The sequence below is a fragment of the Octopus sinensis genome, linkage group LG13 (genome assembly GCF_006345805.1).
Source record: "Octopus sinensis linkage group LG13, ASM634580v1, whole genome shotgun sequence".
In the NCBI taxonomy this organism is placed as follows: Eukaryota; Metazoa; Mollusca; class Cephalopoda; order Octopoda; family Octopodidae; genus Octopus; species Octopus sinensis.
The window spans coordinates 27,012,476-27,034,766 of record NC_043009.1 but is presented as its reverse complement, the minus strand read 5'-3'; the positions used below and the strand labels follow the sequence as shown (position 1 = coordinate 27,034,766).

The window sequence follows — 22,291 nt, the reverse complement described above, 5'->3', positions numbered from 1 at the left end:
GCACTGTTCCGTTTTATCCTGTTCTGGTGCCAGAGTTTCAATGGCAAAGTTTGTTACAAGATCTTCCCGAATTTTCCACATGTATATCACTGCATATCTTTACCACCTTCGTTCTTGGGATTAAAGTCTTAACTTTTTAGGTCTTTCTCTACAGCTGACCAGTCACATTAAGACAATCCGCATTGTATAGCTTCGATGGATTGCTTCGAGTACCGCCTTTAACTTGACTGTGTGGTGGCCATCGCTGGGAAGGGTTGAGGACATATGTCTTGAGAACTATCTTGGTTCCCTGTTCTCCCGACCTGAACATTCTCAGGATCCATCCGGTTAGCTATCTGCGTGTTATTGCCAGCTTAGTAATATGCACCAGGAAAGATGCACCATTACTCATGGCAATGCACTTGTCGCGCAGATTTTGATTCAAAGATTATAATCCCTCCAGGGCCAATGTATCCTTTCTGCATTTCATTCAGCGTCATGTGACGATAGCGCAAGCCTTGGAATTTTCCAGTATTAATCTACATGTTATTGTCTTCAGCCGACCTGTATATTGCATCCAACTCCTGTTGCAGTTGTGCATCATCTCCAGAGTCTTGTGTCTTCTGAGAGACTTTTGTATAGTCTGCATAACTAGGGAGGGTGGCTATCTGAACACTGAGGGCATGTCTGAGAGGTCACTATGAATAGCGATCTGTGGGACACCACTCACTATTTGTGTTTCTTTAATCGTGGATCCATTGGCCACCTCTGTCTGACTTCTATCTTTTAAAAATCCTGTAGCTTCTCTCCAAGTTCTCCGACTATGCCGAAATCACGCAGTCTGTGACTTCACACACCATGATCGATTTTATCAATGTCTTTTGAAAACTGAAGATATACCACATCTACATTTGATTTGCTGAACATCTACTTTAACACCCTAAAAAGAATATATTACAGTCTGATATTTTTTCCTATCGTGTCTAATAGATTTGTGACTATTCGGTGGTACAGAAGTATTTTTGACTTCTATTTTTAGCGATGTAGGTACTCATGTAGTGCACTTGTGTATATATGTACATATCTAATATTGTATGTATATATTTTATTAATTTACGTACATATATATATATATATATTTTCAATGAAAAATAAAATATAGCAATACAAATGTATTACTTTCCAGTAAAATAAAGCACCGTAAAGGTAGAAATATAAATATAGAGTAGTGGTACAAGAAGTGGTACAACGGTTGCTGGCAATTGCTTCCCAATTGCTAATATTGATGTTGCAGGCCTCCATGTCCCTTTTGCAAACATCCTTGTAACGTAAGAACGGTCTACCCACAGACCTAGTACCCCTAGCAAGCTCTCCGTAGAGTATGTCCTTGGGGATTCTGCCATCTTTCATACGGCTAACATGCCCAAGCCATCTCATACGTCTTTGTGTGAGGAGTGCAAACATGCTTGGTATTCCTGCTTGCTTGAGGACATCTTTGTTGGGGATATGATTCTGCCATTTGATGCGGAGGATTTTCCGGAGGCAGCGCAGGTGAAAGATGTTTAGCCGACGCTCTTGGCGTGTGTATAGTGTCCAAGTCTCACTTCCATACAGTAGAGTGCTAAGTACACATGCCTGGTAGATCTTCATTTTCGTGGTCTTGGTCAGCTTATTGTTGTCCCATGCCCGTTTGGAGAGTTGGGCCATCACAGCAGCTGCCTTGCCAATGCGTATATTGAGCTCAGCGTCAAGGGATAAGTTGTAGGTGACGGTAGAGCCAAGATAGGTAAACTTCTCCACCTCCTGTAATCTGTGGTCTCCAATATGTATGTTTGGGATGTCCGATGTAGCCTGACCCATGATGCTGGTCTTCTTAAGGCTGATAGCTAAGCCAACGTCGTTACATGCTTGCTCAGAACAGTTAATGAGCCTTTGGAGGGCTTCTTCTGTGTGTGATACCAGAGCGGCATCATCAGCAAATAGCATCTCCTTGATCAGGACGTTTCTGATTTTGGTCTTGGCACGCAGGCGCGAGAGATTGAACAGTTTCCCGTCACTTCTACTGTGCAGAAACACTCCATCATCTGATGTCTGAAAGGCATGTGAGAGCAAGAGTGAGAAGAAAATGCCAAATAATGTAGGATCGAGGACACAACCTTGCTTTACCCCGTTTTTTATTTGGAAGGCGGCTGATATTGAACCATTGTGCTGTATGGTACCTTGCATATCATCATGGAAAGACTTGATGATCCTCAGCAGCTTTGGTGGACATCCGATTTTTTGGAGCAGGATGAAGAGGTCTTTTCTACTTACCGAGTCAAAGGCTTTTGTTAGATCAATGAAGGACATATATAATGGCATTTTCTGCTCTCTGGACTTCTCCTGAAGTTGGCGTATGGAGAATATCATATCAATAGTTGATCTGCTTCTTCTAAAGCCACACTGCGATTCTGGATAGATTCGAGAAGTAAGTAGTTGTAGCCTGGCCAGAACAACGCGAGCAAAGGTCTTTCCAACAGTGCTTAGAAGAGATATTCCACGGTAATTGTTACAATCACCACGGTCACCTTTGTTTTTCTAAAGCGTAATGATGCTAGCATCCCGCATATCCTGAGGGACTGTACCCTCTTCCCAGCACTGACACAGAAGCTCATGAAGGTGCCGAAGCAGGATGGTGTGTTTGCAGGCTTTGATGATCTCTGAGGGGATGCTGTCTTTTCCCGGAGCCATGTTACTTGCTAGGGAGTCAATAGCCTTGGTGAGCTCTGCTATAGATGGCGGACTGTCAAGTTCACACATGACTGGCAAGATCTTGACACTCTCGATTGCAGCCTCAGCTACTGTAGTCTCCCGTGAGTAGGGATCCTGGTAGTGCTCCACCCATCTATCCATTTGCTTGCTTTGATCCCTGATGAGATCTCCAGTAGTTGATTTCAGAGGGGTTGACTTGGTTGCGGATGGACCGAGGGCCTTCATCAAACCGGCATACATCCCACGGGTGTCGCCCCTGTCAGCAGCTGACTGGATACTCTGACAGATTTCCTGCCAATACCTATTTGCACAGCGTCTGGCTGTCAGTTGGGTTTTATTTCTTGCCTTTCTGAGTTCTTCGAGTGACTTTGTAGAAGAATCACTCTTGTATTGCATCAGAGCTGCACGCTTTGCTTCGATAACTGGCTCCAGCTCTGAGAGCCCAGCATTGAACCAATCTGGGTTTGTCTTTCTCTCATGCCGAAAGTATCTATTGATGTTGTATACAAAGCTTCCCCGATATAATTCCACCTACCTTCAGCAGAGGAGGTTGGGCAGCTACTGAGGGCAACCTTGATAGAAACAGTAAAACATTTTCGCAGTGTAGGGTCCGAGGTTCTGGCAGTGTTAATGCGTGGTCGGCCCACTTTTTTTGGAGCGATGACTTTTTTAGGCAGAATCCTCACCCTACTTCTAATTAGTGAGTGGTCTGAGTCACAATCCGCGCTGTGGTAACTGCGGGTCAGTAGAACAGAATTCAGAAAGGATCTCCGTGTAATGATGAGATCCAGCTGATGCCAGTGGTGAGATCTTGGATGTCTCCAAGATGCCTTGTGGGATGGCTTGTTGGTAAAGAATGTGTTTGTAATGCACAGGTTATGGTATGTGCAGAATTCGAGTAGTCTCTGACCATTGTCATTCATGTTGCCAATACCAAAGTGTCCAACACAAATGGGCCACGAATCATGGTCAGATCCCACGCGAGCGTTAAAATCCCCTAGAAGGTAGATATTTTCAGTTGTTGGTATAGTTTTTATGACACAGTTGAGATCTTTGTAGAACTGGTCCTTGGTCTCCTCTGAGCTGTAGAGAGTGGGAGCATAGATGCTGAGTAGATGTACTGAGCCAGAAGTCTAGAGGCGCAGTGAGAGGATACGCTCAGTACCTCCTGATGGTGGTTCTATTGAGGAGAGTAATGAGTTTCTCACTGCAAAGCCAACGCCATGCTGACGAGGTTCTTCTGGATCGCTTCCCTGCCAAAAAGAGGTGAAATCCTGTTCTTTGAGTTTGCCGTTTGAGGGAAGTCTTGTCTCCTGTAGCCCAGCAATGTCTATGTTAAGCCTCTTTAGTTCACGGTCAATGATGGCCGTTTTCCTTGTGTCTTCAACCCTGAGTAGATCATCAGATATTCCAGGTCACATGGTCCTGACATTCCAGCTTGCCAACCGCAGGATTGGTGGTTTCTTGTCTTTTAGTTGTTTGCTTGGTGCAGAGGTTGCAGGCCGCTTTTCAAGTCATACTCTTAGCTCCAAGCACCCAATGAAGCAGGCGGCCTGTGGCGGGTCAGCACCTTATTAACTGGGGGCTGCCCAGCTTGGGTGGGCAGTAGTTAACCAATAGGACACGGAGGTTCCTCCCACCGACAGAGGTAACCCGTAACGCCAATCTGAATGGACTTATCACTCGTGACTGTTACCTCCCGTGTTGTTTCTGCAACTTTTTACAGCAGCACTGAAGTGTCCTCTCCAGTTTTGCGCAGGCCTGGGCTAGAGATAAGAAAGTCCTGGGTAGCCCAATCGTTAGGTTTCCTCTCTCGACCTTGCTGATGTAGTCCAAAGGAGTGCAGAGCATTACGTTTGGCACCAGCTTGGTTGCAGGAGCTGCTGGAAGAGTGTCTAGTCGAACACTAAACCGCCTTCGGGGCTCCACTCCGGATTTCTTTGAAGGTTGTCTCTTTTCCGTAACCCTGGATAGGGGCCTATACTGTCAGCCGGAGCCAGCAGAGCCCGGAACTCGTGTCAGGCAGGGTCGTCACTCCCTGAAGTAGTGAAGAAGCTCGCTACCCACTACCTTTTCAAGTAATGTTAAATTATTATTAGATTTTTCATTCTTTTTCCTACGTTTGTTTTATATATTTATTTTCAACCACTAATATTCATCATCATCAGCAGCAGCAGCAGTTGTAGTAGCAGCAGCAATATCACTATCAGCAGTAGCAGAGGCAGTGGTAACAGCAGTAGTAATGGCAGCAGCAATAGCAGCAGTAGCCATAGTGGCAACAGCAACAGCAGCAGTAGTAGCAGCAGTAGCAGCGGTGGCAGGAGCAGTAGCAGCAGTAACAGTGGTAGCAATAGTAGCAGTAGTAGTGACAGCAGCAGCAACAGCAGCAGCAGTAGTAGTAGTAGTAGTAGTAGTAGTAGTAGTAGTAGTAGTTGTTAGCAAGAGGTAATCTATAAATAAATTCAGCAGATGGTGGCGAGGTCAGCCATGGGTAAAGAGAGGTCAAAACCAGTTGATACTGGGAGCGCTGGCTCGAAAAGCAATTCAACTTGTATTTGCAATTAATGGTAGGAAAATAATAATAATATATATATACACACACATACATACGCATATGTATACACACACACACACACATATTATCTGATATTCACATCGATGATTTTTTCAATTTTCTGAATTCAATTGTGTTGATGCAATAAAAGTTGTAAAAGTTGTGTTTACATATTTGGGTAATATATTTAAGTTTTTAAGTATATACATGTATAGGCGCAGGAGTGGCTGTGTGGTAAGTAGCTTGCTAACCAACCACATGGTTCCGGTTCAGTCCCACTGCGTGGCATCTTGGGCAAGTGTCTTCTGCTATAGCCCCGGGCCAACCAATGCCTTGTGAGTGGATTTGGTAGACGGAAACTGAAAGAAGCCTGTCGTATATATGTATATATATATATATATATATATATATATATATATATATATATATATATATGTGTGTGTGTGTGTGTGTGTTTTGTGTGTCTGTGTTTGTCCCCCTAGCATTGCTTGACAACCGATGCTGGTGTGTTTACGTCCCCGTCACTTAGCGGTTCGGCAAAAGAGATTGATAGAATAAGTCCTGGGCTTACAAAGAATAAGTCCCGGGGTCGATTATATATATATATAAGAGTAGCAAAATGAAATATCTTTTTATGGATAATTCGTTTAACCGATACCTGGGTAGCAAATTCACATCAGAAATAACACGGTTGAAGTTACGTGCCTAGGGCAGAGACTACGTGTTTTCGTGTGGAAATTTGTGTGTATTTTTATAAAATTTATGAATAAATGAAAGAATGGAGTTGAACAACAAATTAACAAATTTCCTTTATTTTCGACATATTCCTGATTGTGAAGGAATAAGGAGTACATTATGCCGCTTTCTCGTCAGGAAAAACAAGGAATTTATGTCAACATCAAGATTCACAAAAACTTTTAGATGACTGCTCTCACGGAGCGCATAGCAATAATGAGTGTCTCTTTAATATTCCTTTATAAGGAGTGACGTCAAACTGGTTGAATGTAGAAAATTCTAGAAGGTTCTAAAGGTTCAAGAGTTCAAACGAAGTAGGGGGAGAGAGGCCTAAGAAAAGTAAGGTGATTTGGAACAGGTCGTATGTATGGTGGGTTTTGTTAATTTTTTTTGTGAATGAGTGTCTGTGTGAGTGAATGAATATAGCTGTATTAATACCTATGTGTGTGTATGTGTGTGCGTGAATGTGTATGTGGATAGGTAGATGTCAAAAAAACAGATAGTGGTGTTGTAGCAGATATGTATCTGTGTGCTTGATTACTATAGATAGAGGGAAAGAAAGAGAAAAAGAAAGAGAGCGAGGTATTGGGACAATACCTCGCCCTCCTCTTTTTTTTCTCTCTCTTTCCCTCTATCTATAGTAATCAAGCAATCAAGCATATATATGCTTGATACATATATATATAGCAGAAGACATACATATACATATATATATATATATATATATATATATATATATATATATATATATATATATATATATATATATATATATATATATGGAGAGAGAGAGAAGAGAGAGACAGGCAGATAGAAAGATATAGATATATATAACTATGTAAACAAACTAAAGTTTCTTTCTATATATGAATGCAGAATTGCCGTTAGTACAGCAGAAATATTGGCTAAATTACCCTTACAAAGCAGAAAAAACTTATCAATAACCAGCAATGGGCCTCGAACCAACATCCCTCAAAGGTTCTGTTGAATGCTTTACCATTAAGCTAAACTGCTTAAACTCATGCGCATGTCTGCATTGTGGCGTGTGATGCCCTTCTAATCACTTATGTTAACACTAACCTCACTGTAAAATACAACCAGGTCAAAGTGTTACACATATTTACACAGTTTTAGCTTCAGTGTATTTCCATTGCGTAGCTATATTTACTCACTCGTTAAATGAATATATACAAAGGCCAGTTGTTGGCCTACGCACTGTAACAAAAGAAACACTTTATAGCGATATAGGCAAGCAATATGAAATGCTACGTATGTTATTAACAACAGTACCTGAAAAGAAATCGGAGTCATTCAATACAAAGGAATATTAAATTTAAACTGCATCTTGTGTAGGAGAAGTATATCGACATGGTGATTTATTTTGATAAGTGGAGTACAGCAGAATTGGTAAATATCATTCTTTTGTCTTGTTTAGGACTGTGTTACTGTTTAAATGAAAACAAATATTTATGGTCTCAATAAGAATTGTCTATGCAAAATCACATATTGACACGTGTAACAACATGTCTATCTTTACACACCCGCATATACACTTTCTGTGTTTTCTCCAGTTCACATAAATGCGTGTGTGTATAAATTATAATTAAAGGTATCATATATATATATATATATATACACCTTCCCTCTTCCTTTTTGCATAGCAACTGGTGTGATGACGGATTAAGTCTTCACCAGATGGTGAGACTGGTCCCTAAGTGTGTTCGCTAGTTTATTTGTCGCTTAGTCTTTTCTCCTGGTGCTGTATGCTTGATGTGGTTTTAGAGTCAAGTTTTGACTGCCATATCTAGCATGGTGGTATCTTTTAGATACCCTTAATTATAATTTTAATAATAATAATAATTACCTATAAGGTTTTTATTCCCATGCTGGCTACTTGATATGATCGGTATTTCAAATAACGATCTTATCCGTATTTATATGTATACACACACACACACACACACACATTTATGCATGTATAATGTATACTAGAGAACGCTAAAGCAAGCGTGATAATAGACAGATATCAAGCAGTGGTCAGATGAATCAAAACTTAACTTCCAAATCTTTCTTTCAGCTCAAGTAGATACGGTGCAGAAAGTCGGATATCAAAACAGGCGGGAAGACAAGATGGAAGATAAACAAAAGAAGGCGTGAGAATCGTGTTGACATAAAATACAAATAAACTAATGAAATGACATAGTAGTCTTCTCTTTACTCGGCTTGTTTATTTATATTCGCAACATTTGCTGTCTTCCGTGTAAATAGACTCGCTGCACCTACTTTTGTTTATCTGCCTTCATCTCTCTCTCTCTCTCTCTCTCTCTCTCTCTCTCTCTCGATCTGTACATTTATTTTCTATTCTTTTTCTTTTTGTCGAACCGCTTCGTATATATATATATATATATATACCAACTGGTATTGGTTTGTTTATGTCTTTATAACGAAGCGGTTCGACAAAAAGAAACAAACCAATACCAGTTGGTATATATATATATATATATATATATATATATATATATATATATATATATATATATACCAACTGGTATTGGTTTGTTTATGTCTTTATAACGAAGCGGTTCGACAAAAGAAAAAGAAGTCCTTCTGGTGACGTTGATCGCCTGGGGCTAAAAGCATCAGTAACCCCCCCCCCCCAGTGCTAGCCACATTCAGATGGCTGATACCCCTTACGTTGTCGAGCGGTTACTATTTATATCTCGTTCAGAGATTTATTATTGTTTTCAGACAGTTTTTCTACATCAGTGACAGTGGTTACTGTGAAAAACATTATATATTGTTTGTAAAGGGAATCCTTCATCGAAGGCCGGTGCTTACCATGCGTTGACAAGAGGCAATGACCTCGAAACTATAGTCCGTATGTAGTACGCGATCTTCGAGGGAGGATGACCTCCCTTTACAAACAAACAAGGACACTGAGATAGTGTCTAAAGTCCTTCTGGTGACGTTGATCGCCTGGTGATACCCCTTACATATATATATATATATATATATATATATATATATATATATATATAGATATATATATATATATATATATATATATATATATAAAAATAGTAAAGAGTGAAAAACGACAGAAGGCTTAAATGTTAAAAAATATATATATTTGCGTCAAAAAGTCTGGAGAATATTGGAAAAATTTTTTTTCCCTCCTTAAAATGACATAATTTTATAATTTTTAAAGAAATACCGGTTTCGCAGTTAGCTCTTCAAATTTCTTGTGACTTAATGTTTATTTTTAATAACGTAATCCTTGTATTTTTGCTACGGAGAGTTCTAAATAAGGGAAAGTAGTGAGTGATTTCTTCCGGTGTAAGGGAGATAATCGCTTAAAAAATTTTTTTCTTTTAGTGTGAATTTCTCTGTATTATTGAGTTCGGATAGTTGAGGCTGGGTTTGTACTTTTCAATGAAGAATGTTTCCTTATTTAGTCTAATTTGTGATGATGATCCGAAAGCACATTGGTAAAATGGAAAGATTAAAAATTCTGGTTGTAGTTGCTTTGCGCATTTCTCAATGTGCTCACTAAAAGGTATCATTCTATATTCTGGGAATGCAATCTGTTGTCGATGCAGTGTGCATCTACGTCTGAGTGATAGTCCCGTGGACCCCACGTAGTCTTGGTGGCAGCCCGAGCATTTAATGACATAAATTATGTTTTCAGAGGCACAAGTAAAGTTAGATTTGATCTTGAATTTCTGTCCCTCTTTAAAGAAGAATTCTGATCCTTCCTATAGGTTAGGACATGTTGCACAGTTCGATCTACCACATTTTTTTACTTTTGCATCCGTAATTTTAGAAGACAATTTTGCCTTTGTGAGAATCTTTTTAAGTGATTTAGGCTGTTTGTAGCTTTTAATAATTTGGTGTATGTTTAAAATTTCCTTTAATTTGGGGTTTTTATGAAGTATTGGTAAATTCTGGGTGATGATGGTGAAAGCTTCTTTGTTTCTGGGGTTGTATGTAGATATGTAAGGTAGTATTTTCGGGGAAGGTGTGTTGTTGTGTTGAACTTTTCTTAAAGTTTCTATGTTGATTTCTGTTGCACGTCTGATCCCATCCTCTATGAGTTGAGTTGGGTAATGTCTGTCAATTAAGGTGTTTTTGAGTTCTTGCAGTCTGAGGTTCCTGGTATTTTGTTCTGACACTATTGTGCATATCCTTCTTGCAAGGTTGAAGGGGATGTTTGTTTTAGTGTGTCTTGGGTGGCATGAATTAAAAAGAAGGTATTGTTTGGCGTCTGTGGCTTTGTAGAAAATGTCTGTTTCTATTTTAAGGTTAATTTTTTTAATTAGTATATCCAAGAACGGGAGTTCCTTTTGGTTGTATTCCATTGTGAACTGTATATTTGGGTTTATGCTGTTCAATAGGTTTTTAAATTTTAAGAGTTTATCTGTGTTTTCATTCCAGAGAATAAAACAATCGTCCAGGAATCGTTTCCAGTTCTCTTTTATGTATTGAGAGAGGGGGTTTCCAAAGATTGATAAGGATTCCTGGTAAATGGTTATTTCCATGTATCCCATTGTTAAGTTCGCAATGACTGGTGCTGCCCTTGTACCCATAGCAATTCCGGATTTTTGACGGTAAAATGTATTGTCAAACATGAAGTGGTTATTGTGTAGGATGAATTCAATTGATTTAGTAATGAATTCTTTACTGATCCTTTTTGGTATTTCTTCCGGAAATTGGTCTAACCAGAACTGAATTGCTTCCAGTCCATAATTATGAGGTATACTGGTATACAAGTTGACTACATCAAATGAAACCAGGATTGTTTCTTCCTTGGCTTTTTTTGGGAGGTGGTTTAACATATCTAAGTCATCTCTGATATGGCTATCGATATGTTTAAGGAAGGGTTTCAGGAGGATGTCCATAAACAGACTTAGTCTGTGTGTTTCACAGGTTGGGCCAGCTACAATGGGTCGTAGTTTTAGGTCCCCCGGGTTGGGTGTGTGTATGTATGTCTTTGGTGATTTTTTAATGGTTTCATTTATAATTTGACTTTTATGAATTTTTGGAAGACCATAGAAAAGGCTAGGTTTGCATTTGAAGTTTGTTAGGAAATCAATCTCTTTGGTTGTTAGTTCCTTTTCATGGGTTTTAATTAGTGAAGATAGAGTTTTCATTATTTTTTGTGGGGTGTAATTGGTAATTTTTTCATAATGTAGGTCGTCATCAAGCAAGGAAATTACAAGATTTCTGTAGTATGATGTATCCATTATTACAACTGCATTTCCCTTGTCTGCTTCCTTAATGGTTATATCCTCATCATTTTGAAGTTCTATCAGTTCTTTCCATTGTGTAGTGTTAAAATTTGGGTTAGCTTTCTGTTTATGTATAGTATGGTAGGGGAAGTTCTCAATGTGGTTACAGAATTCGTCAAGATCTTTATTTCTTCCTCTGTGTGGGATGTATTCACTTTTGTTCTTGACTAGTGATTCATCTTCAGTATTGAAACTGGTTGATGCTTCTGCTAGTCTTAATTTTCTGCAAAATTCTGTTATATTATCCTTGAGTTCATTTAGGTTTGCTCTGCGTGGAGTTGGTGTAAATTTGAGCCCTTTTGCGAGGATGTCAATTTTTATGTTAGAAAGAGGTTTGGTTGAAAGATTGATTATCTTCGGTTTTTCCTTATTACTAGGTTCCAGCCTGTGTCCTGGTGTCCCTGGTCCCTGCTAAAAAATGTTGGGTGTAATTTTGTTTGTATGAGTTGTCTGTGAGGTTGTGTGGTATTTGGTCGGGGGAGTGGTGGTATTGTTGCCTCCGATCGTTGTGTGTGTGTGGGAATCTATGGTTGTTATTGCTTGTGGTGTGTGTAAAATTTCTGTATGGGAAATATTTTTGTTTCGAACTTCTTGTATGTGGGATGTTGCTTGACATAGTGTTTCTTTGCGTTTGTCTTGTGTTTAGTGGGGACCAGTAATTTTGGTTCATGGGGTAGTAGCGATTTGTGTGTGGTGTATTTCTTATTCTAGTGTCGTATTGTGCTGTATGGTGGTTGGGTCTGGTATTAGGATGTTGTTGGTTTGTTCTGTTTTTGGTGTAATTTCTTTCATAGACGTGTCCTCTGTCAGCTAGTTCCCTGTTAGGTCTAGCGTGGTTTGTAAAGGTTGGTTGTGGGTGATTTCTGTTTTTAGTGTATGGAGGATAGTTGGGGGTTGTTCGTGGGTTGTTATGTTTTTCTTTTTTATTTATTGTAATTTTCTTAAGGAAGGGATTATTTGTACCCAATTCATTTTTGAAGGTTTCATTATATTTTTGGAAGAAGTCCATGTTTTTCTCCCAGCATAGGAGAGAATTTCTCTCTTCTCTCTCACAGGAATCCTTCCAATGATCCAATGTATTATCGAGGGGTTGTCCCTCGGTATGTTTCAGTATTATATTGTGCATCTCCTCGTCTATGCTTTTAAGTTTTTCTTCATTTGTGGACCCTTACACCGGAAGAAATCACTCACTACTTTCCCTTATTTAGAACTCTCCGTAGCAAAAATACAAGGATTACGTTATTAAAAATAAACATTAAGTCACAAGAAATTTGAAGAGCTAACTGCGAAACCGGTATTTCTTTAAAAATTATAAAATTATGTCATTTTAAGGAGGGAAAAAAAATTTTTCCAATATTCTCCAGACTTTTTGACGCAAATATATATATTTTTTAACATTTAAGCCTTCTGTCGTTTTTTCACTCTTTACTATTTTCTTATATATTCACCCACGTGCTTTACCAAACAAACTTTCTTATCTATATATATATATATATATATATATATATATATATATATATATATATATATATATATATATATATATATATATATATATATATATATATATATATATACATTATATATACATTTTTATATACATTTTATATATTATATATATATATATATATTTATATTATATATGTGTGTGAGTGTGGACGCGCAATGGCTCAGTGGTTAGGGAAGGAGACTCGCGGTCGTAGGATCGCGGTCTCGATTCCCAGACCGGGCATTGTGAGTGTTTATTGAGCGAAAGCACCTAAAGTTCCACGATGAACCCTGCCGTACTCATTCACCACAACTTTCTCTCACTCTTTCTTCTTGTTTCTGTTGTACCTGTATTTCAAAGGGGCCAGCCTTGTCACACTCTGTGTCACGCTGATTCTCCCCGAGAACTACGTTAAGGGTACACGTTCTGTGGAGTGCTCAGCCACTTGCACGTTAATAAATGAGCTGCGACGTCACTGGTACCAAGCTGTATCGGCCTTTGCCTTTCCCTTGGATAACATCGGTGGCATGGAGAGGGGAGGCCAGTATGCATGCGCGACTGCTGGTCTTCCATAAACAACCTTGCCCAGACTTGTGCCTCGGAGGGTAACTTTCTAGGTGACATGAAAGAAGTAAATAGACACCCTTATAATTATCAAAATTTATTTAAATCTGAAATTATACATGCAAATTATTTGCTAGTTGTTATAATGTGAACATTTAATATTCAGTAGACATGCTCTTTTCATTTTACAATGCTAGGACCCTATTAGGCATGTTACTGATCTGATGGTGAATATTCTCTTGCGTAATTTCTTGCTAAGTTTCATGCAATAATCTCAAAAGATCTGGCTTTGAAGATGCTTTCTTGTTCTGTTTATGAAATCTCCTGTCCATTATGCCCCAAAGGTGTTCTATAGGGTTCATATCTGGTGACTGGCTTGGCTAAGGAAGTTTTCTAAAGCCATTCTTTTCCAACAAATCTTGGGTCATTTTAACCGTGTGACAAGGAATCCCATCTTCCATAAATGGAGTCTTCTTTAATCATTTCACCACTGGAGAAGTTTGGAAAGAGTCCAAATGGAGTGCAATATGGACACATATTTATTTGAGTTTATCTTTCCCTCACACTCCACCAGCTCTGATCAACCATTGCTCCAAATCGTTCCCCAGACCACTGCTGTGTTTCATTGCTGGTTGCAAACTTTTCACATCAAATTCTTGATCACAGAGTCTTCAGACCCACACTCGACCACTGTTAGGAAATACAGCAAATCTGAACTCATCGGAGAATATGACAGTGTCCCAAAATGCTAATGGCCTCTCCCCCATTTTCACTGGCCTAATCTTTTCTCCGTTTCATATTGGCTGGTCAAAGATGTTGCTTCCTTCTTCCTGCTCTACTATAGTAACTGAGTTCGTCGAGATACCTGACAACTATTCTGAGAGTGACATCAACTTGCTCTGCTATGCCAGAGGTCTTGCAACGAGAATTATCCTCCACACTTCCCTTAGCAAAGAGAAGGGTCCTGTCAGAGGGCCCTGGTTGATCTGGACAAGGTGATGTTGACTCCTTCCCCTCTCTGGTGAATTGCACAATCACTCTATTAACCGTAGAAAGCGGGATCCCAAGGTTTTCTGCGATTTTACGCTGACTATATCCACCTTCTGAATGACCCACAAAACGGCCTCTTTGAAATTCAGACAGTTCCAAGGCTTCATTTGTACATGACATGATTAAACAGTCACATATAGTATCTGAAACATAAAAATGACAATTAATAAAGAATGTAAACCTTCACAAGTTAGAATAAACAGAAAACGATGTTTTATGAGGTGTCTATATACTTCTAACATGTGTGTATATATACCAGAATAAACTTGGAAAGTTTGCCTGAAATGTATCAAGGGGTTGAAAGAAAACAGTGTTTTTTATGAAACAGTTATTCATGTTGTCAATGTTATGGTCACCAGATATATCAATGCAATGTTATTTGTATTTAGATTGTGCTGATTTAGAAAATGTAAAAATCAATCATTAATATCGTTTGTTGCTATATCTACTTTAATGTCAATCTTGTAGCCTGCTACTATTAGAATGTTTTCAACAGTTTACAGTTAGTTTCTACTGCACCACCTGGTTCATCCCTGTGTACCTGATGGGCGTGCAGATTTTTCTTTCTTTTCTTGGTGCAAAATTTGTATATTGATTTGTATTTTTTTCCTTCAATGCTGTTTGGTTTCATTGTCTCTGGTGTTAGTTTAGTGTTTCTTCTGACCTACAGTTTAAGTTCATAGTTCGAGTTGCATTATCTTATTGGGTTTTGTGTCTGTCTGTGCATAACATATGTTCTGTTTGATTTGTATAGATTTTGTGCTTTATATTAATAGGATGCTTAGAATGTGTGTGTTACACATGTGAGTCTATTGTTCTGTGCAAATTGTTTACTACTTCAGTTGTCTATTGCTTTGAATACGGAATCTGACTATGGGAATGCCGACTTTTGGACAGTGAGTAATGTTATCTACCCTCGTATACATCTTGTTCTCATATTTATCGTGTCTTTTTCTGTAATTTTTATTCACACGGACTCTGCTTTGACGTTTCTCATTTTGTTTGTTTTAATTTTACATCGACTTATTCCAATCTCAATACACCCGTACGTCGAAAGTGAAGAAAAATGACAGCTACAGTGACATCATCACTATCGTCAGCAACCCGAGCACAACCGTTGCAGCAAATGGCGACGTTGGGATCAAAAGTGACGATACCACCACCACCACCAACACCACCATCACAACGTCAGTAGGTTCTGCACAATAGATATTAGAAACCCAGGAACCATTTTGTATCATCCACTACGAAGAGGACTGGTCATGCAGTGAATTATGATGCACAGACATCCGCTCAGGACACATCTCCAGCAATTTCTTAGTGGGGGCAGGTGATGTCGCCATTTATGAAACACGCTTTTCCGCAGCTTGTCTCATTCACAGAATTGCTGTCGAGAAGCATAGACAGAAATAGGGTGCTTGAAATCTAAAATGCCCCCACAGCCCTCAACCAGTGGGGCGGTGCGGTCCGTGAAAATTCCATGTTGGCGGTCTAAAGAGGATTTGTGGTAGACAAAAATGTCGACATTCTCAGAGAAGCTCTGAGAACCGATCAAAAGAAATTATCCTTGAAAAACCTGTTCCATTCTTGCAAGGAAAATATAGCTTTTTGCCTAAAATGTCCGATGTTAATGTAATAACCGTTTTAAAATATATCTGCTAACAGAATAGATGTGAATAATTTTACTCATTCAATTAATGTTTTGTTTTGTTTTTTCTCTTTCAAATATTCTTTTAGGTAAATAAAAATAACAAATTTGAAGAGAAGTTCTAAAATATCCATGTTGTTACAATGGATGAAAATGAAGAATATCAACAGGAATCAAAAGCACTGACAGCTACACGTAAATAATTATATTTCTTCTAATTACGACTCGTTCATAAACTTTCTTATGAACTAATTATTTTAATAATTGATTAACGTGTTAGAAGGTATTTTAACCCGAGAAATGTTTTGTTTTGTTCTAGTGGATTTATACGTGCGTTGTTTATGATTTAGCTTATTTCAGGAGAGAATAATCAATAATATGAAATTCAATACCTGGATAATATTTCGACACCAAATTTCAAAATCATATTCGAACAAATAAGTCGAGACTATATCCTTTGCAAGACATTCACAAGATTTATTGTGAATAATTCTTAATATTCCTCTCGGCATCGATATCGGAAAATAAGAAAGACCAATCTGGAATTGAACACACGTATACCTCCTGTAAATCTCTGTTACATTTACCATGGTATGCCATACCTGTCACTCACGCATTTACTTATAATGACAGCTTCAGTTATTAAGGTTGTAGAAGTAGAGATAATCTCCAGGCTCATGTTGATCCCTTGTTTACTTTAGAGAGATAATATATTCACCTTTTATGTCATGACTTCTGTGATTGGTGTGTAACATTTTAAATGCATTACATTCAATATTGAAAAGAGTGTTATTATATTTTCCAGAAATTTCAGCTCAGATTTCAAATGAATAAAATCATTGAGAAACGGTGTTCATGAAATAACTACATTCACCATAAACACAAAATTAATGACAAGAAATCAACAGATCTGATCTTATAAGATAGAAAGGAAGCTTACGATAACGTAGTCCAAGACTCAAATTAAATCTGTATAACATTTTGACATTTCCAGCTGTCTTTGTAATTGGTTTGTCTGCATTGTCACTCATCGTAGTGCAAGATAGATTCTTAGAAATTATAAAAGGCAAAGTAGATTCTTTTCCAATGTCTTTCACAGAGATCTCCAGTTTCAACCATTCCGTTTCAATTTCACACTACAGACTTGCTTAAGTCATCTTACATCACCGTGTATGAAATTTATGTACGCCTCTATCAAGTGCAATTAAATGGATAAACCTAACTGATTCATTATCAGACGTTTTCCATTGTCAATGGGGTGAAATATGTTTAATACTCCCGATTATTAATGCCAAAATAATATTTAAAAGTTTTTGATATTTTATTGTAGTGAGAGAGAAATTAGGAAATCCATCTCAAATTTTCATTGAAAAGGGTGGCCTTGCCATATTATCGAAGTTATTTCAAAGAAATACCATTGTCTAACATATAAACACTTGAGATTGTAGAATAAGAGGGTATAAACACTTGCGAGATACAATTTGAGCTATCTATTGGATTGTTTTATAAATATTGTCTCGCCAATAACTCTTTTAAAGAAAGCATGGTTATTCCTATTCACTTCTTCATAGCAATTACTGGGAAACAAATTATTAATTGCTCAGTTTGAGCAGAAGAAAAGCAATGGGATATTTGATTCTCTGCATAAATAGAACAATTTACATCTTTGACAATAAAAATAACAAAATGCAAACAGGACGCAAAGGACTAATATAACAAAATCCTACAATCAAACTGTTTTAATAATTGGTTTAGTGATGCGCTCATTGCATATACCGAGTCACGCTCAGACCATCTTGTATGATGTGGGACTTTTTAAACTATACAAAATATTTACAATATTTCTTGTAGAGTGGTGGAGAATGATCATGTCCTTCGTTTCGTACATAGAAATTTAATGAGGAAAAGGTTTTCCATCCGATGATATTCTGTCGACCCTAGATGGATTTCAATCAAGAACATCAAGAGGTTGGATTTTGAAAACTGAAAATGCCCTCGTAAAAATTGATAATTATTTAGTGGAAAATAATGAACAAATAACAAAGGTTTTGGTACCTGGATACGCAGATATTAAGGGGAACAGCAAAGCTGGAGAATTAGCAAAAGAAAACGCATAAAGAAGATAAGCAACTGCGTAGTGAGTCTTTCACCAGTCAAATGGATCAGTTCATATACACGGTGTAGTACCATAAATAACAAAATGAAGTATACTATCCACATTGCTTCAGTTTGATTCTTTGTAAGACCAATAGAATGATGTTTCACGTGGTTTACATCAAATCTAAAGTAAATTCGCACAAATAATTTTGATTACTTGAGGGGAAACCTCACGTCGTTATGCAACTATAATATACTACAAAATACATTAAACGTTTTATAAGTCAAATGCTGTGTCCTACTGTGTTAGCAGTGCTATTAAATCACATGTTGAGGTTATCTCTACTGATAACTATAAAGTCTTAACATAGTAGGAAACGACATTGGTCAGTGCTGGCTCTAACCTCTATTGAAAATCTATAGAAATAACCTTAAAAAATTTTAATATCAATATTTCTATCTACAATGTAATTTTACTGAACAAAAAAGGCCCATTGCGGAGTATTTTCATTTTGATATTTATATAATTAATATTATGTGTATATATTATTAATGTTATATGTATATATTACATGGTTTATATTATTAAAATTTCTTGTTTCAGATATATCAGATAAAGATATTACACACATTTTAGAAAAATGTGGTGGTTTTGGACCTTACCATCGCTGGTTGTACGCTTATATTTTTCTTATATGGATTTTGGCAGGATTTCCGGCAATGAACTTGCCATTTATCACTGCAAACGTTCCTTTTTTATGCTACCCTCCGAACTTTAATGCTTCGTTAATTCCTGCAAATCTTACAGAGAATGAATATTTACAAATGCTTCAACCAGACGGCGACGATAAATGTTCTGTATATAACAACAGTTTTACTGGGACACATTATACAACGCCACCAAGTAATTCATCTAAACTACAATGTTCTTATGGACGGAAATTTCTGACAGAAGATTTTTCTTCGGTTGTAAGTGAGGTGAGTCAATCAATCAAGTATTTGCGTTCAAATAGTGTACATGTGACTGTACGCATCTGCAAGTGTATGTATGTATCTGTGTGTGTGTGTGTGTGTGTGTGTGTGTGTGTGTGTGTGTGTGTGTGTGTGTGTGTGTGTGTGTGTGTGTGTAGGTGTGTGCATAAATATATATCTTTATATATTTATGCCTCGTAACTTAACGGTTTGGCTAAACAGTTCGATAGAAAAAGTACCAGGCTTTAAAAAATACGTATCTTGGTCGATTCATTCGGCTAAAAATGCTTCAAGGCGATGCCACAGCATGGCCGCCGTCTAGTGACTAAAACACACGTAAAAGGTCAAAGATATATATATATATATATATATATATATATATATATATATATGAAAAACTATTGCAATACAAATGTATCACTTTCCAGTAAAATAAAGCCCCATAAGAGTAGAAGTATAAATATAAATACAGATTAGTGGTTCAACAAGGCGCCAATATTTACTGGAAATAGCTGTCGATACAAATACGACGCTATTGTAAAGCTTCACTGCGTATTTACTAGCAAAGACGTGTGAGTGCAACAAACATGAAAAAATCGTCTTACCTCTAGGAAGAACATTAGATAAATGGACAACCCAGAATCGGATAATGCAGTACCTAGGTTTTGGACGCTTCAAATACGTTTGTCAACATTAATTTGATCAGTCTTCATCCGCTGCATTTACCTAAGCAATATTTCAAATGTATTGAGATGACGGAATAACACCGCTCTCGCTGCCATCACTCTGGAGAAAGAGCCAGAATCCATGGCCACCTCTAATTCCTTAATTAGGTCCCCTTCAATTCTAGTCTATTTTTGAAAACCAGTGCATGTATTCCACTGATTTTAAGTAAACAATCCTTCGAAGAGACGGTCAACAGCGCCGCCTTCTGGCTTCGTCCACCTATTCGGCTGCTGCTGCTTCGTGAGTTTATTCGGTTAATGTTTTTTGTTGTTAATTATATGTCCCAACTTAATTCCATCTGTATTAAAAACAAAGTGTAATCGCTGGATTTCCAGCCACTTGCTGTGAAAATAAGTCTGTATAAATTTTTAAATTATATATAGAATTCATCCAATTTTTAATTGTAAACTCGCTTTATAAGCTCATCTATATGTTTGTAACGTCATGTGTTGTCTCTCTTTGTAAAATATATTGATTATTATAATTAAAAAATGACTGGGTTCGGCTACTCTACATTGATAAGGAGCAAGTACCCCGAAACTAGTTTGTAGATGCCAGACCAGCAAGGGGAAGCAGCTGACCTCCCCTGTTCGAAGGTTATAATAGACACAGGTTCGTGTGTCATATAGCTAACGAGAGGCGATGGCCTCTTGGAGCTAATCAACGGCAGCATTCGTCCTATTTTCTTGGACTGCTATGTTAGCTAGGCGATAACTATAAATATCCAGTACCGTTGCCGTAATCTCCTTAAAGGGATTCAGAAATATTGATATATATATATATATATATATATATATTCCTTATATATATATATATATATCAAAGTAAGCACATAAATGCAAAACAAGGTGGGAACAATAGTACTCGAATACCAAAAGTGGAGTAATATGCTTTATCAAAAATGGAACAAAAATAAGTTTATAAGCAAACATATACAATTAGTTTAATGGATACACATTTGAAAATGGTTTTGTTTCATTGATTCTTTCATCTTTACAATGACCTGCTGCATGCAATGAAGAAAATTCGGTATAAAATCATCTTTTAACATTTCTTCTTATCATAAGGTTTTCTTATAAGATGTAATAAGATGATTTTATACCGAATTTTGTTCATTGCATGCAGCTAGTCATTATAAAGTCTGTTAGTTGTAAGGACCAATGAAACAAAACCATTTTCAAATGTGTATCCATTAAACTAATAGTATATGTTTGCTTATAACCTTATCATTGTTCCATTCTAAACAACCTGTCCGACGAACGGGAACGTGAAATACTGAGTAACAGTTTTTGTGATATTTTTGCTGCTATTTAATAACGTGTATATATATATATATATATATATATATATATATTATATATATATATATATATATATATGGGGTAAGTTTACAAAATAAAACAAAAGACGAAGACAGGTGGTGTACAAAACAACAGATGTATTAGTATAACGCTCAGGAATAGAAAAGTCTTTTACGTTTCGAGCCTACGCTCTTCTACAGAAAGGGACGCAGAAAAAAACAAGGAGAGAAACAAGGAGAGAAAAAAATGTGTGTAGTGGCTAACGATCTATCATGGCGTCTGACTCGGACAGAATATATTTCGTTCTTTTCTTTTCTTTTACTTGTTTCAGTCATTTGACTGCGGCCATGCTGGAGCACCGCCTTTAGTCGAGCAAATCGACCCCAGGACTTATATTTTGTAAGCCTAGCACTTATTCTATCAGTCTCTTTTGCCGAACCGCTAAGTTACGGGGACATTAACACACCATCATCGGTTGTCAAGCGATTGTGGGGGGGGGACAAACACATACACACAAACACACACATACACACACACACACACATATATATATATATATATATATATATATATATATATATATATATACATATACACGACAGGCTTCCTTCAGTTTCCGTCTACCAAATCCACTCACAACGCTTTGGTCGGCCCGAGGTTATAGACACTTGCCCAAAGTGCCACGCAGTGGGACTGAACCCGGAACCATGTGGTTGGTAAGCAAGCTATTTACCACACACACACATACACACACACACATACACACACACACACATATATATATATATATATATATATATTATATATATATATATATATATTATAGCCGGTTTGGTTACTGTTTGTGTAACACTACTTTTATATGTTTCCTATTTGGAAATAGATAATAAATATATTTACTTTTGAAGTAGGAATATATATTGATAAACACCTCACTTATAACTTACTTATAAGTGTTATCATTATACATAAATTCTGACGCCAACTACATAAACGCCAAAGCGAGAAATATATGCATATATACTCTGAAACGCTAACGAACATTGAAGATAAATAAATTTGTGCTTTTAAACGCAATACAAAAATACACAGTTCCATAATTGCAGAAATAATTTTCATTAACAAGTTGAAGAACGT

The 22,291-nt window shown here is 37.3% G+C and overlaps 1 protein-coding gene across 3 annotated transcripts in view; it reads left to right on the top strand.

Moving 5' to 3' along the window:
* Window positions 1–22,291, top strand: part of LOC115218484 (organic cation transporter protein) — a 117,334-nt gene that overhangs the window by 73,797 nt on the left and 21,246 nt on the right. The window contains exons 1-3 of one of the 3 annotated variants that reach the window (XM_029788331.2): window positions 6,816–7,426; window positions 16,148–16,253; window positions 18,760–19,133. The exons of 1 other annotated variant lie outside the window; for it this stretch is intronic. In XM_029788331.2, coding sequence (XP_029644191.1) covers window positions 16,202–16,253; window positions 18,760–19,133 — 426 coding nt within the window. In that variant the 5' untranslated portion in view covers window positions 6,816–7,426; window positions 16,148–16,201. Of the gene's footprint in view, window positions 1–6,815; window positions 7,427–14,731; window positions 15,307–16,147; window positions 16,254–18,759; window positions 19,134–22,291 lie in introns of those variants that run through there. One more of the 3 variants, XM_029788332.2, reaches the window with a different exon arrangement.